The 17532-nt window shown below is 26.3% G+C and overlaps 1 protein-coding gene across 1 annotated transcript; it reads right to left on the bottom strand.

Moving 5' to 3' along the window:
• Nucleotides 1-13050: 13050 nt before the first annotated feature.
• LOC105111383 (uncharacterized) lies at nt 13051-15248 on the bottom strand. The gene is made up of 3 exons (XM_011006710.1): nt 14684-15248; nt 14426-14581; nt 13051-13508 (listed from the first exon to the last, which is right to left on the bottom strand). Exons 1-3 carry the CDS (start codon nt 15047-15049, stop codon nt 13326-13328), a joined length of 705 nt encoding a protein of 234 aa, XP_011005012.1. The 5' UTR covers nt 15050-15248; the 3' UTR covers nt 13051-13325.
• Nucleotides 15249-17532: the final 2284 nt, after the last annotated feature.

Here is a 17532-nt window from a genome sequence, read left to right on the forward strand (position 1 = left end):
GGTCTCGTGGTTCCTCCATTCTAGCAGGAGTGAAGGTGGAGCTTCTAAAGCGACCATTTCAGGCTCAAGAGCCCCATCTCCATTATGAAAAAATGGCCCCTACTGCTTATGCTTCTCATGTGCATGTTCTGACTCGATGTTGACTTTTGTTCTCAGGGAACAACGTGGGGCTTCAGGCTTGTGCTGTATTTTGGCATTAGGTTAAAAAAATAAAATGGTGTCTAGGCCGCTCCTACAAGCCTTATTGCCTATGCCACCACCACCAAGACATGATTGTACATAGTATTATTATAGTAACACAAATGCATGCCTTTCCAAATTAGCAGTTTCCCCAGTTGTAATGATTTCAGGTGGGTCCTAATTTTTATGAACACTTTTAACACAAGTAATCATCATTCTATTTCAAATCCAATTTTTTTAATGCTCTTGTTTGTTTTGCCTTGCAACTTGGACATGTGCGCTTGCCCTTTAAAACAAAATGGGTATTTATGAGTATTTTTTTTTATTATATATATATATATATGCTTGCGCGCGTTATGTTAATACCAGGGTATATAGATGCTTTTCATGTGAGGTTTTTGGTTGGCTTTGATCAAGTTTGATGATATTATACTTTACCCATTAATGTCATTGAGTAAGATAAATATAAAAAAAATATACGTATCCAAATCATGTCATATTGATATTCATCAAATTTATATTAAATTATCAAGTTTAGTTAATTTTATTTCTTACAAAAGATATTTTTTTCCATGTTGCCATGTCATTTTTTAGTTAATAAATCAAATGCTTTACAGGTAAGTGATCAATAAAAATTCTAAAGAGGAAAAAAAATCAATAAAATAATTCTCTCTACAAAAATTTAAAAATAAATTACCTCTCATAAGACTTAAATATTTTAATTAAAATTCACACTTAATTATGAAATTTAATAAAACAAAAAACAAACATTTCATCACATTATAATTTATTGATATATATAGTTTTGTTTGTTCGACAGAAGGTGGTTTTATGAAAACCATTTTTTAAATTTTTTTATGTTTGTTTGTCATTAGAAAAATTGGTCAATGAAAAATACTTTCCAGTCAAAGATAAATTTGGTTTGGTTTTCAGAAAAATGTTTTTTTATTTATTTTGGGTGAAAAACACTTTCAAAAATTTTATTTATTTTGGGTGAAAAACACTTTCTGAAAGTTATGAAAAATTTAGAAATATCATATTATTTGCTAATTATATCAAATTTGATTCTCAAACTTTTGATTGTTATATATTTTGTTTTGATTTTTTTTCAATTGAATCCCTTAGAATTTAATTTTTATATTAATTTTAGTCCTTATTTTTATAATTGTTATTTACTTGTTCTTTATCATTTTTTAATTGAATTTTTTTATCTATCAAATTTGATCCATATTCTTTTGATTATTACTTATTTTATTTGAAATAATTTATGAAATGATACTTATTATTGTTTTAATTTCTTCATCTTTATATTTTTTTTATTTGTTAGATTTGATCTTTATTATTTTGATTATTATTTATTTTATTTAAGATAAATTATGAAATTATTTTTTTTTTCAATTTCATTATTATTTAACTTTTTAATTTATAAGATTTGTCCCTCATTATTTTAATAAACTTGAAAAAAATAAACTATTAATAAGTTTTTTTCAGCTCATTTTTCATGACACAACTAAATTTTGAAAAGTGTTTTTCAATTTATTTTTCATTACACTATCACACATCAAAAAATAATTCACTTTCTCGGAATTCACTTTAAAAAAAAAATACTTTTCAGCAAACAAATAAGATCATAATTACATTTTCTTTTGTTGAATGCCTTGAATGATTCCTTTCTCTCTTTTTAAACTCAGGTATCATTATATAGATTTTCATTGGTTTCTACATGTGTGTACTGTGGTTAAATAAGTTTTTAATTTAAAAATATATTAAAATAATTTTTTATTTTTTAATATAAGCACATCAAAACTATCAAAAAATATTAAAAAAATATTAATTTTATTTCTTTTCAAGTGAAATACACTAAAAACAAAACCTATGTCACTATTAAACATTTATTGAGTTTGAAACAAGTTTTTTAAATAAAATTCATGTTTTAGATTAATTAGTTTCTTATGCTTCAATTTCTACCCTTTTATACACAGAGGAGTGAGATACTATATAGATCTAAGGTAAATATGTTACAATAAGAATAAGAAATAAAAGAAGAATATTGGAGGCATGACACATGAGATAATTATAGAATATCAGTCATAGAAGTAACAAAAAGGACGGAGTTTAAGCAAAAGTTCTTGTTGAATAAATAATTAGAATTGACACATGAATCTTGTTTGATAAATAAAAAATTAGTGGCAATTAATAGTTGATTTTGTTAGTTAATTAGGGAGAGGGAAATCCAATGTATATAAATCAAGAATTCAGTAACATTTAATTCAAGAAATATCAATCAAGAAAATCTTGTAATTTTGTAATTTCATAATAATCTTTTCTCTTTTAATTCTCAATTGTACTTATTTTGACATTTTTGTTAAGATTAGTTCTTAACAAATTGGTATCAAATCCTCAAAGATCCAGTCATTACTATTAAACATGGTTGAAAACAACAAAAATTATTTTGAACAAATACAAAGAATATATGATGAATTTCAAAAACAATTATAAGGCAAGAATGATAAATTTATGCATAATCAAAGGCAATGGGAAGAACAAAACATGAAAACGAACAATTCACTTCTAGGTTGGATTCAATAATAGCTAACAATTAAGAAGCTAAAAATAAGGCAGATATAGTCCATTCCTCAATGTAAGAAACAATCCATTTCCCAATGAAATTCTACCATAATAAAATAACACATACAAGAATAAAGAAGGTGAAATTTTATGAAAGACATGAACTTGGTTATAATGTTGCTCTATCCAGGACAGAGATAACAAATATATATAGAGAAACCCTTAAAGTTAGATTAGAAAATGCAAAAAACACTTCAAGTTATACTTTATTCTAGTTGGCCAATGAGTTGAGATAACCTCTATACTTAGAAGGAAAAGCTGAGGTATGATTTGAAGAATACATTCAAAGCAACAAAGATATGGCTAGTTAGGATGCTTGTAGAAAAGGAATTTGTATAAGATTTGGCAACAAATAAGATATGGTAGAAGAAGTTAATAAATTGACATAGTAAAAAGGAATAAAATAATACATTAAAAAGTTTGAAGAACTTAAATCTTTAATGTATTATATTTCAAGCTTCATCGATGGATTTAAAGAAGATGTGAAGCGTATGTTGAAAATTTTAAAGCCAGTCATATTAATGCAGTCATTTGAACAATCCAAATGGTAGGAAGAATCAAAATTTATTACAGTCAAGAGGAAAAAGATGGCCACAAGATCAATGGTTCCAGTCAATACTAATAGATGGATAAATAATCCATCATCAAAGTCTTACAATCCAGTTAAGAATTATACAATACAAGGTTCAAAACAACCTTAAGAATTTGTTTATAAACAAAAAAGACTATCGAGGCAATGTTATAAGTATGCAAAAAGGTACAATCCTGGTTATTTATATCAAAATAAAAGTATACATTTGATAAAAGAAAGAAAGAAAGAAAGAAAAAGATAAGAAATAAGAGGATAACTTTGTAAAAGAAATAAAAGGTAGAAATAATAAGATAGATTCTGAAGACATTGAAGAATATGGCCTATCATTGAATGTATTGGTAGAAAGTTATACCTATAACACAATCAGGATTAGAGGAAGTGGTGTTGAAAAAACATTAGTGATCTTGGTTGTTAATAGAAGTATCCATAACTTCATTGATGAATGTACTATTAAAAAGATTAAGGCAATGAAGGAAATAACTATTACATTGGTTGTCAAAGTAGCAAAAAAAAAAAATATGTTGAAGTGTAATGTATAATGTTCAAAACTCTCATATTTAATGAAAGGATATTAGTTTCAAACTGATCTAGGATTGCTGAAGCTTGAAAGATGTGATATGATATTGCTAAAAGTATTTTGCTATTATGTTTAACTTTATCAAAAGAAAGATTTCTTTTAAGAGAGAAGAAAAAATTGTTGAGTTAAAAGAAATGGTTGAAAAAGCTAAACTGCAAATGATGGTGGCAACAAAGCTCCATAAGAATTTGAATGAAACAATATTTAGTTTTGTGAGTTAATTATTTTCTTTAACAGCCTTAGAAGAATTTAATAAGAAGAAAAGCAATACGAAGTGAAAATATTATTAAAAGAATCTCAGCTTCTATTTGCTGAGCCACAATGCTTACCTCCAAAAAGAAACTTGATCATCAAATCCCTTTTATCCTAAGTGATAAATAGTAAATATTAGACCATGTAAAAACTATTTTATTCATAAAAATGAAATAAAAAAAAGTTGGTAAAAGAGATGTTGGAAAATAAAGTTATTCAACATAGTTTCAACCCCTTTGCATCTTTAGTTCTCTTGATAAAGTAGAAAAATAATATATAGGGCTTTTATGTAGATTACAGGCAATTAATTGAATAATCTTATATTTAAAAATAAATTTTCAATCCCTCTTATAAATAAGTTGTTGGATAAAATTAATGGATCCAGATACTTTTCAAAACTAGATTTGAGATGAGGTTACATTATTAAAGATGAATACAAAAGATGTGAAAGAAATAGCCTTCAAGACTTATTAAAGACATTATAAATTCAAGGTTTTTTTTGGCTTGACTAATACTTTAGCCACATTTCAAGCTTTGATGAAAAATATACTAAAGCGTTATTTGAGAAGATTTATGTTAATATTTTTTTGATGACATATTGATATATAGTTCCATAATGGAATTTCACATCATTCATTTAAAAACTATCTTAGAAACACTAATACACAATCAACTATTTGTAAAGGAATCTAAATACTCATTTTATAAAAAGAAAGTGAGACATCCATGACATATTATCTTTGCAAAAATTTTAGAAACTGATTTTTAAAAAACTAAAGATATGAGGACTTGGAGTAATTTTGTGGAGTTGAGAAATATTTTTAGTCTAGCTAGATATTACAGGAAATTCATTAAAGATTTTAACATATTCAGTAAACCATTGACTAATTTATTAAAGAAAACAATTTCAGATGGAATGAAACTTAAGCAATATTTAAGCAACTTAAAATGGCCTTATGTGAGTCTATAATATTGGCCTTATTGATTTTTCATAAAGTGTTTGTGCTAGAGACTAATGATTGTATTTTAGGGTTAGGAGGAATGTTGAGTAAAAAAGACATACCTTTAACTTATATTAGTAAGGTTTTAAGTCCTTAACACTTGGGGTTATCCATTTATGAAAAATAATGGATGTCCATCTTAATAACAATACACAAATGAAGACACTACCTAGAACATGATCAATTTGTCATAAAAACTGACCATGAAAGTTTAAAGTATTTGTTGGAATATAAAATACATATTTCAATGTAAAGGAAATGATTAACAAAATTACTAGAATTGAAATATATCACACAATACAGATAGGGAGGAGAGAATTTAATTGTAGATACCTTGTTTAAAAAATAAAATTTGTATACAAACACCATATTAAATCTTGATACAAACAAAAAGAAGTAATAAAATATTCATGTTTTAATGGTAATGGTGCGAGCATGGTATGAGGATATCAACAAGTCTTATACACTAGATCCTAAATTCAAGAATACAGTAATTGAAAAATTGGTTAATGCTAATAGTTAGCCAGAATTTTAATTAATGGATGACATTCTGAAGTATAAAAATAGCATTGTGATAGGAAGTGATGAAGAATTAAGAAAAACATTAGTTAATGCTTTTTATGATTTATATATTGGAGGGCATACATGGATTCAAAACTTTTATAAGAAGCTGAAAGCATTGTTTTATTGGTCATTAATGAAACTACTAGTGAAATAGATGATATAAGAATGTGATATTTATAAAAGGAAAAAAAATAGAAATAGTGGCTTATCCAAGCTTATTAAAAGCTCTACTAGTATCAGAGGGAACTTGAAAGGATATCACAATGGATTTTATTGAATCTCTCTTTAAATCTAAAAATATACATTATTGGTGATGGTAGATAAATTTATAAAATATATTCATTTCATTGTTTTAACTCATCCTTATTTTGTTCATGATATTGCTTAAGTATTATTTGATCGTTTCTACAAAAATCATGAATTGTCAGCCTCAATTATAATTGTAATTGACAAGGGACAAAATCTTTACAAGTGTGTTCTGGAAAAAAACTATTTAAAAGATTAGGTGTTAAACTTCTGATGAGTTCCACTTACCATCTTCAAATGGATAGACAAACAAAAAGAATTAATTAGTGTTTATAAACTTACCTACGATGCATGACAATGTATATGTAATATATAGTAGGTTAGGTCGGACTGTTACAGTTTAATTCTAAAAGATGAAATTTAGGGTTGTTTGTGGCTCAGTGGCAACACAACACAAGTTACCATTTAACCATCAAAATATGTCATTTTCAAGCATTGTATGATTATATCCCTCCTAGTAGGTAGATAATTGCAAGTATAAACATAGATAACATGCTTTAACAACAATTACGCGTAGTCAAAAACAAAATAAAACAAATTACTAATAAAGATAAGACTATGAGTGAATTGTAGGTCAGTGATTTCATATATATAAAATTACATTCCTGTAGGCATATGAGTGTAATTATTAGGAAGAATTTCAAGCTTAATCTCAGGTTTTATTGCCCTTATAAGGTAAATTAAAAGGTTAATGTTGTAGTTTATAGATTACAGTTGCTAGAAGGTGTTTTAATTCATTTGGTTTTTCACATTTCACAATTAAAAAAAAGGCTGGGGAGAATGCAATTCTTTCTTCTAAATTATCAATCATGGAAGAATCTAGTAAGGTTAAGATGGCTCTATTAGCAATCTTAAATATTAAATTAATGAAGGCCAAAGGGCTGTTATAATAGGATTAGTAAGGTGGTCCAACCTCTTTGAAGAAAATGTCATCTAGAAAAATATTGATAAACTTAGATAATAATTTTTAATTTTCAACACAGATTCTTAAGGTTAAGAATCCTTTAAAGGAGGGGCAATTGTTATAACAAGAATAAGAAGTACAAGAAAACTATTAGAGATATATAGGATAATTGTAGAATACCATTCATGGAAGCAACATAAAAGATATAGTTCAAGTAAAAGTTCTTCTTGATGAAATAATTAGAATTAGCATATGAATCTTGTATGATAAATAAATAGTTAGTGGCTGTGAATAATTGATTTTATGAGTTATTTTATTAGTTAGTTAAGTAGTTGAAAATGGTGGGAAATCTAATGTATATAAATCATGAATTTTAAAATTTTTAATTCAAGAAATATCAATAAAGAAAATCTTGCAATTCTACAGTTTCATAACACTTTCTTTTCTTTTAATTCTTCCTCTAACCTTTTTTGATCTTTTTGTTAAGTTTAATTCTTAACAAATTACGAGACACTAATTTAGATGAATATTAGTATATTAGTTTTGTGTTACAAAATCATTTTATTTTCTTTTATTAGATTTTCATTTTAAGTGTAAAAATTGATGGGAAAAGAAAAAAGAAAAATAAAAATAGAAACCAAAACAAAAATACTCAAAAGAGATAGAAGGGGGAGGTGAGTTTCTTACCTTTTAAATTATCTATTAGTTCGAAATCTTAATCTCACTTTTATTGATATATTAAAAAATAATGTGGAATACTTATGCAGAGTCTACTTAACATAAAAGACTTTGTTTGGAAAATAAGTTAAAAAGGTGCCTTGTTTTGATAAATAAAATTTAAAAGAACCTTTGTTTATGAAAAAAAAAAAAAGAAGCTTATATAACACTAGCATTTTTATGTAGAAAAGAAAAAGCTTATATAACACTAGCATTTTTATGTAATGATGATGAGGGCCTTATTTTGAGATTAAATTTATTTAAATGCCAAAAATTTAAGCACAGGTTGGATCCTAATTTGATCGCTAAAGCTGAGTAGCTTCATCATCATTGCTAATTGTTGTGTTGCGGTTCAAATAAATTTTATTATTCAAATGTTGTTGATGTGTTTTTTAGTAAAAAATAATAATCATGAACTCAAAATATATTGTATATTGGACAATAACATTTTCTAAATATTGATAAGATGATGTATTATATGACATTATTTTTTTAAAAATAAGACGACCCAAGTTAACCTAATAAATCTATGGCTCGGATCATGAAACTATGATAACTTTATAGAAAATAAATCAAAATAAATTATAAAGATCAATTTCTAAGCAACCCAATGTTAAAGGAAGGAATTAAAAAAAATATTAAATTATAAAATAACAAAATAACTACTTCAGTCAACTCAGATTAATTTTTTAAATTTGTAACCTTGATCATAAGATCATGATAACTCCATAAAAAAATTAATAAAAAAACTTATGAAGCTTGATCTTCAGTCAACTCAATATAAAATGATGAAATTTAAAAAAAATTAATTAAAAAATAAAATAAAAAAACAACTCAAGTCAACTCGGGGTACCTTATTGAACCTTCCACCTAGGTTATTAAACCAAGATAACTCAATTCAAGTCAACTCGGGGTAACTTATTGAACCCTCCACCTAGGTTATTAAACCAAGATAACTCCATAAAAACTAAATAAAAAAGTTTATGAAACTTTATTTTAAACAGAACCAATATTGAAGGTTTAAATCTAGAAAAAAATAAATTCATGAAATAGGTATAACTCTATGTAAAGCAAATTATGAAAAAAAAAATCATGAACCTCAATTTCTAAACAACTTAATATTAAAAAATAAAATTGAAAAAAAAACTATATAGAAATTTTTTTGAGTTGCTGGGAGCGTTATTGAAAAAAATTCAATTAAAAAGGGATTAAAAAATAAAAAAATTAATCCACGTCAACTTGTCAAACCCACAACTCTAACCAACCTAATCAGGATAACCTATAGAAAGTAAATTGAAAAAACAATTATGTGGCCCAATTAAAAAGGGATCAAAAAATAAATAAAGTCAACTTAGGCTAATTTGTCAAACTTGCAACTTTGATTATAAGATCAGGATCATCCTATCTAAATAAAAAATAATAATTAGATCAATATTTAAGAATAAGATATAAAAAAATATAAAAAAACAATCCAAGCCTACTAGAGAGTTATCCTATTAAATCCATGACTTAAATCATAAGATTGAAATAAATTTATAAAAAGTAAATAAAAAAAATTATAAGATCTAATGTTGAAGGTTTAAATCAAGAAAAAATAAAAAAATTAAATTCAGGAAATCATCAGATAACCTAACATAAAGAAAATTAAAAAAAAAATCATAAAACAAAATTCATATAACAATCTAATATTAAATGATTAAAAAAGTTATATATATATATAAAAAAAAAGATTGGATTGTTGAATGGTTAAATTTAACAAAAAATCAAAACACAAAACAATGTTGCTATAGTGATTTAGTCACACCTTTTAATATTTTAATACACACACATTCATAGTGTTTGTTTGTCAAAAAAATAATTTTAACAAAAATTCTAAAAAGTTGATTTTTTTATGTTTGGCAGTATTATAAAAAATAAGTTGAAAAATTATTTTTATTGTTTAGCTATGCCATAAAAAATAAATTTAAAAATCACTTATTAATATATATTTTTAAAATTTATCTAACATGTATAAAACATTAAATATAAGTACTTGTCCTACTTATAATAAAATAATGAGATATAAAAAGTGTAATGGTGGGAAACTAAAAGGAATTTATTTTATCATATATTTATATATAATTTATTTTATAAAATGTAACTATGCATGTTATAGGCATGTAACTATTGTTTGGTGTCTAGAGATCATTGAAAATAAAAAAAAATTATGGTATTTTAATTTTATAACACATTTTATATGATTTAAAATGTATGAGTATTGTATAACATAACATGTTTTTTATTTGAATTTATTTACTAGCAATATTATCTAAATTAAAGTATTATATGCACTAATATATCAAATCAATATACTTTTATATTGTATATTAATATACCTTAATACACACACCCCACTATAATTTTTAAATCATTCATGGAAGTGTTTTTCAATCTCTTAAACTAGAAAACATTTTCTTTCAAGCTTATGATTTGTTTTTACTAAAAAGTAAATTTTACTAATCAATTTTTCACAATATAACCAAACATTAAAAAAACAAAACACTTTCCATGATTTAAAATATAAATTTTATAACATAATTTATAAGATTTAAAATATATGAAGATTATATAACATAACATGTTTTGTATTTGATATATTTTCTAACAATATTATCTAAATTAAAATATTAGATGTATTAATATATCAAATCAATATACTTTTATATTGTATGTTAATATACCCTAATACACACACATCCCACTAAAGTATATCAATATATTTTAAAGTGTTTTTTAATTTTTTAAGTTGAAAAATATTTTCATTCATTTAAAGCTTATGATTTTCTTTGATTAGAAAGTAAAATTTACTAATTAATATTTAATAATATAACAAAGCATAAAAAATAAAAAAAATATTATATATAAAAATACTTTCTAGCAAATAAATAAAACATATTAAAAATTAAGTTTTTTTCTCGTTTAAGCTTTATGTGCTTAAAATCTTAACCATATATTATTTTTAGATTAAAAAAATATAAATAATTGTGCTATAAGAATAGCGTTATCATGATGTGGGTCTTCTTTTAGAAGTCCAAGTAAAAAAATTAGTTTAAACTAGTTAAAAATATTTTTTAATAAACAAGCTCAACTTTTTATTTCATTGTAGAATTGAAATTTGTTCACTATGTTCTACAAGTCAATTCTGTAATGATTCAACTCCTTATAATGAACAACGATAGAGCTCATGATCAAATTAGCCTTATAAGTTATTATTTAGGGATTTTCTTTATTTTTTAGTTATTTCCATATTCTTTCCTTAGTCAGGTTTAGAACTCTAATTTGATTTAATTTTAATTAGCTTATATTAGTTTAATCATTATTTAAATAATCTTATAGCTTATTTTCAAAATATATTATACATTTATTATTTCAAAATTTATTCTGAACTTTTAAATTTAGAGTTTTCTCTATATTTTATAAACTATAACTCTGGGGCTTGAGAAATCCCTTTTTTTTTTTCCTCTCTCTCTATAGTTTATAGCTGTAATTTTTAAAGCTTTAAAGACCCTAATTTTATATCTTTGATCTGTGTACACTGCATCAATCAGACAAACACTTAATCTACATTTTTAAGTAAAGGGGTAGCCATAAACTTAGTGGGTAACCCACCGCCGGCCGACAAAAATCAAGGGCGCCGTCCTTCCCACCTCTATGGGTTCCCTGGAGAGTTATTTATGTATAGCCAGCCTTTATGGAAAGGGCAAGTTAAATTAGATTCAGATTCTATAGCTTATTTTCTCATGATTAAGTTGCATGAGCGGATAAATGATTAGCGATTAAATAATCTAATGTTTGCATATAAAGATGCTGCTTTTCTTTAATTAATAAAAACAAATAGCACTAATAAAGAGAACTTCTTCTTCTTCTTTGTCATGTTTTGTACTGAAATACTAATTAATACGAAGGATATTTAAATTTAAAAGATAACTAATTCTTGCTAGGAACAAGTACAGCAACCGTATGGCATTAGTAGTGGTGTTATGGTCTCCAAAGATAGGAATGGCGCATGCACATTGTTAAGGGTGTTAATATTAATAGAATTTATAATTTAAAAGAAGGAGATGAAAAATAATTGAATCGATTCTATACCCTAAATGATGAGTTTAATATTTGCATAAACTAAATATTATTTTGTGATTAATTTTATAAATTTAATTAATTAGAATAAAAATGATGATTTTTTTATTAGTAAATATATCAAGATTTATTTTATATCAATCCATGTCAAGAACCTAACAAAAGAAGAGGTGAAATCAATCATCAAAATGCAATCCCTTTGCTGCTCATGAGAAACATGATGAGTTGAGTTGCTATTTAGATGATGCAAGTCATATCTGGTTACAAAGAATTCATTCATAATGGTGTTTCAATTGAAGAGAAAGTTTAGTAATGTCCTTTCAAAGATATCTAAAAATCAATTTGAAAAGCATCACGATGCTGGCTATCACTTATAACTAGAAAAATTTTATCTTGTTTATTTTTGTATTTTTAAAATAATATTTTAAATTATTTTAATATTTTAGTATAAAAATAAAAAAAATATTTTAATATATTTTAAAATAAAAAATATTCAATTAGGAATAGAACGGGTTGTACCAATCGAGTCGGTGAGTTCCTTTCAATCATCGCAATCAATCTCTTGACTCCTCCTGAGACATTGACGGTGCAAATGATAATCCTCCTAGAGATAAGTACTGAAAGTCTTGACAAAGCCACTCTCCCACCAATCCACTTTACCATCAGGATTCCTGGCTATCCTACTCCAATGCTAATAAAAACAACTAAAACCTAAAGTTTGAATATATTTACGCAAACATAAGATTTTATTACAAAAAATTTATGTTTGAATACCATTAAAAAACCCTCACTTGGTTAAGATGGTAGTAAAATAAGTTGTCAAATAGTTAAAATCAATAAAATCTTGATTAATTTCACTGTTAATTTAAATATAATCGCCACTCTAAAAATCTCATTCCAATTATAGATTAGACGCTTAAATTCTATATAAAATAAAATCTCTATAAAGACAGAAAGAATGGTGGTAAATTAAAATCTTGGTGGTGTAGCATAGTGGTATATATGCATGTTTTCGCCAACAAATATGTGTTTCGTCTTCTATTAGCTCCTAAGAGTTTTTTTTTTTCCAATAATATTAAAAATCAATGTGTGCATTTATTTGATATTATATTAAAATAATATCTCCACCAAAAAAAAAATTGCAGCCGGCGATTAATTATAAGCCTCTGAGATTTCACGATGTTAACGAAATTATTATATCATCGGTAGCAGGGGCGCAACTTAGCCGTCAATTCTATGAAGGGTAAGTTGGGAGTCAAGGATGGCTCCCGTCAATGTATATAATACACAGCCTGTTGGGCCTTCAGACGAGGAAAAACAAAAAAAAAACATAATATCACCTAATTAAAGTTAACGAAAATAATCAGCCCTTCAAACTGATCTTAATTACATAATAACAAACAAGAACCCTAAATCAATATTGCCAATGGCACACGACTAGGAAACCAGGTAGAGAGTTGTGGCCATGCAGAGAGACTCCTTCATGATTCAAGGAACTGAATTTTCTGAGAATGAATCAAGAAAATCGATCCAGTTATCATCATCCTCTTCATCTTCTTCTCCACTGACGTTGCTCCATTGGTGCTGAGGATTTTTTTCAATCTCATCGTTCCTTGCAAACCGTCCTCGGATGCGCGGCCTGCTGTCTGCCAGTATTTTCCTGCACTGATACTAAATCCAAATTGAAATATTCATTCAGCACAATCTTCTTAATTATGAAAAAAAAAAACCCTGGTTTTGTAGCATAATAAAGAAACATGCCAGCAATAAAACAGTCAGTCACGCACACATACGATGGGCAAATAAATGACGAGGGGAAAAAAAACAACTGTTGCAACTTCTTTGTAATAGTATTGCGAGGGTCAAGTTGGATTTGACATAAAGCATAGGCATGTGAGGATGAAGGAGTAGCCACATTGCAATAGTGCTGTACAATAGAGGCTAGAGGTAAAGGCACTTGGCATGCTTTTAATTAAATATGTTTTATTGATGGTCAGATAATTGTTTTAATAATATATTTATATATTAGACTTTTTAAATGTGTTTTTTTAAATATATCCTAATTATAAATTATAAAGCTTTACATATATTTAGTTAAATGAATCAAAAATGTATATATCAATAAATAAATAAACAAGTATTAAAGTTGTTATTCGACTTGTTTCATTGTGGGTAAAAATTTTTTTTTTCTAATACAAAAAAATATAAGAATTATTAATATTTTTTTATATAGAGTAAAAAATATAATTATAAATAAAAAAAATTCTAACACAGAATAAAATAAAATAAAAGTCATATACATTAATTAATAATGACTGTAAAATCTCAAATTAATTTTTAAAATAATAATAAAAATATTGTAATTATTATAACGAAATACTATTTACTTTTAGTTTCAAAAGTGTAACAAAAAACTATAAAGGAATGAAAAACAAAGAGTAAAAATTGATCAAGTATAAAGATATAAATACTCGATAAATCTATAGAAAAATTATAGAAAAACAAAAAATTATAAATTTTTCATTGTTAAAATAAAAATAATAATTATGTCATTTCTACTGTAAAAGAGGATCGTATATAATTAATACCTTAATCTTCTTGTTGAAGTTCCTTTGGTTCCTTTTGCTTCTGTACCTCTCAATTCTTTCTTTCTTCTCCTCTGGACTGTATTTGCATGCTTTGCTCATACTTTCTATGATCATACTGCTCTCACTTAACAATGGGCTCTCTGCTCTGTGACCATGCTGCACGACATTAACCACGAATCAGATAAACAAGCAAAAATATATATTAAAAAAAATCTAAATATCTTGGAAAGAAAAAAGAATAAATGGGCGATCACTCACTTGCAGATCACCGGTGCTAAAAACCCTTCTGACAGGACTGGTATCCATGTCCAAGAAATCATGGGGATGAGAAGCGAAATGGCAATGATACCCATTCTTTTGAAACGAATGACTGCTAATACTCCTCTGCATATTAACGCTGCAGCTGCCACTTACAAGTGAACTTGGTGAGCCATAGCTGCTGCACCCACTAGCAGTACTACTGGTACAGTGACTACCAACAGTACTCCCTAGTTCGATACCAGCAGCAGCAGCAACTGGGTCTGGGATTACCAACTGATCTGCTGCAAATGGCCTCGTGTTGGTCACGCCGGAACTATTAGACAGGGAGCTGTTGCTGCCAACGAACGTATTGTTTCCGTACATGGCTAAGTATTTGTTTCTTCTTTTTTATTCTGGTTATGCAAAGGGATGAAGAGATTGGAGCTCAAGGCTTGTGGAGTACTTATGCTGCGACCCGAACATAACAGAGAGGGTAAAGAGATGGAGCTGACGTGTACGATGACCTCATCTGAGCATGCGTTGACCTGAACTGCCTAGTTGGATCAGAACATTACACCTCCTCTTCTATGCTCTGGGACAGGGTTTAGTTTCCACACTACGATTTTTTTACCCTTTTTCCTTCCTTTCAGTACCTTTCGTTTTATAGTCCTCTTTATTTGTTTTTTTTTTATTCTGTAATACTTTTTTAATTTTTCAACGGTGAGAAAGAAAAGAAAAGTGGTTTTTATTATCTTCTCTCAAATTATTTTGGTTATGATGTTTTGATATGTTCTTAACTTGCTTCATTTTAAAGCTTGCCCTGATTTTAAAACCAATTCTTCAAGATTAATCATAAAATTATTATGTCTTACACCAAAAAACTGCAACTTTTAAATTTTACTAGCATGCATGTTTCTAGAGATAATTGAAGTTTAACTTTCAGATAATATGAATCTCTTTCACTTGTTTAAGATCCTAAAATAAGCTATCTATAATTACCTATTTCATTAAAAAAGAAAAAACCATCAAACTTGCTTGAATATACAAAATTTTCGAGATAGATTGGATTTGGTGAGGTGATCAAACTTTTTTTTTAAATAATTAAAATATAAAAATTAGTTAAAACTAGGAGTGTTTATAAATATATTTATATCAAATTTGATTCAATAATTATAATCATAATCAAATAAACTTTTAATATTTTATAAATTATCAATATGAATCATTTAAATTTTTTTAGTTGGTTAAACTAAGTTTCAGTATGGATATTACATATATTCATGAGTTAGACATATTATGAAGATAAATAACTTGATAAATTACCTTATCAGATATATTTGAATTGTTAGTGGATTTGCAAACTCTTATTTGTAATCTGCATAACAACAAGAACTGAAATTAATTTAATAGTGAAAAAAAATTAATTATGTTAAAAAAATGAAATTAATATCTACAGTTGAATTCCATAAAACACAACAAACTTCTCTACTTTCTTATGAATAATTTTAGCTACTCATCCAGGAATTAAAAAAAAAAAGTTTTAAAATCGGCAACACAAATACAGAGAATTGCATCTTAGATGGTATTGATACAAAGCTTATAATATTTCAACACAAATTAAATTAAATTAAATTTTTGTAATTAAAAATGCATGTAAGATCAAAACATCAATAAAAATAAAAGAATAATTCAACAAAAAGTTACTAATTCTGAGACAAGATCCTATCATTTAATTTCAATGGCATGGGACATGTATTGTTCTCAAGAATGAGAAAAGGACATGGGTACATCATGTACCGTACATGGACATAATTTTGTTCTCAAGGGATAATTCATGAAATGTCCTAAGAACAGCACTTGCCTTTACTCAACAAAGCTTCTTGATCTCTCTGCTTTCAACAAAATCATTTTCTTAAGATTGGCCACTTCATGGTATGGTATGCGACTCAAATGAAGAAACAACAAGAAGAAGCTTGCAATCAACTCATAAATAAGTGTTGCATTATAAATTTAGACAAATCAAGTTCCGGTAATATAGCCAAATACAACCCTATTATTTATTAATAGGATCAAAATTAAAAAAATAAAATCTAATTTAAAAAGGATAAAAAGATATTTTACCTTAAATTAGAAAAAGAAACAAAGGAATAGCTAAATAGAAATAAAAGCGTTCCATACCTTCAAAGTTTAAAGGTTATTTGAAGTTTGAAGGAGAGAAATGAATGAAGGAGAATGAGAGCCGGTTGTGAGGGGGGGAAAATAGGAAGAAGGGAAAATGCTATTTATACCAAGGACTTTCTAGGTTTTCTTATATTTAGAGGATTATATGAATTGGGTAGGTTTCAAACATCTTGACTCGTATTCAACATATAATATTTATTTATTAATTTTTATTTATTTATTATCATTTATAATGGTTATATTAGCTTATTTTAACATATTAAATCGGGTTATATAATATAAATTTTACCAATATCTTAATTTTTTTTAACATCCGTGGTATGAATGATAAAGATAATCTTCGATCATAGTGAAGAAATGAATGAAATCTATTTGTAATTCAACTTGGCACTAATGTGTGTATATAAGAATGAAGGAAAAGAAACAAAAGGAGAGAAGTTTCTTTCAAATCATTTGGAAACTCCGTGCATGAGAGAATAATTGAGAATGGCTGGGAGAATTAACACATAAGCCGGAAAAAAAAATAGATTTTATTATGGTCTTTAAATATTTATTTTTCTTTACATATTAGTCATTGTACTTTCATTTCAATTTTATCATTTCAAATTTATGAGTTGATATTTGTTTCAACTTATATTCTCTTGCATAAACGCTTGTCATAAAGTATTTTACTATTAAATTAATGA

The sequence above is a fragment of the Populus euphratica genome, unplaced genomic scaffold, assembly GCF_000495115.2.
Source record: "Populus euphratica unplaced genomic scaffold, PopEup_1.0 scaffold295.1, whole genome shotgun sequence".
Classification (NCBI taxonomy): Eukaryota; Viridiplantae; Streptophyta; class Magnoliopsida; order Malpighiales; family Salicaceae; genus Populus; species Populus euphratica.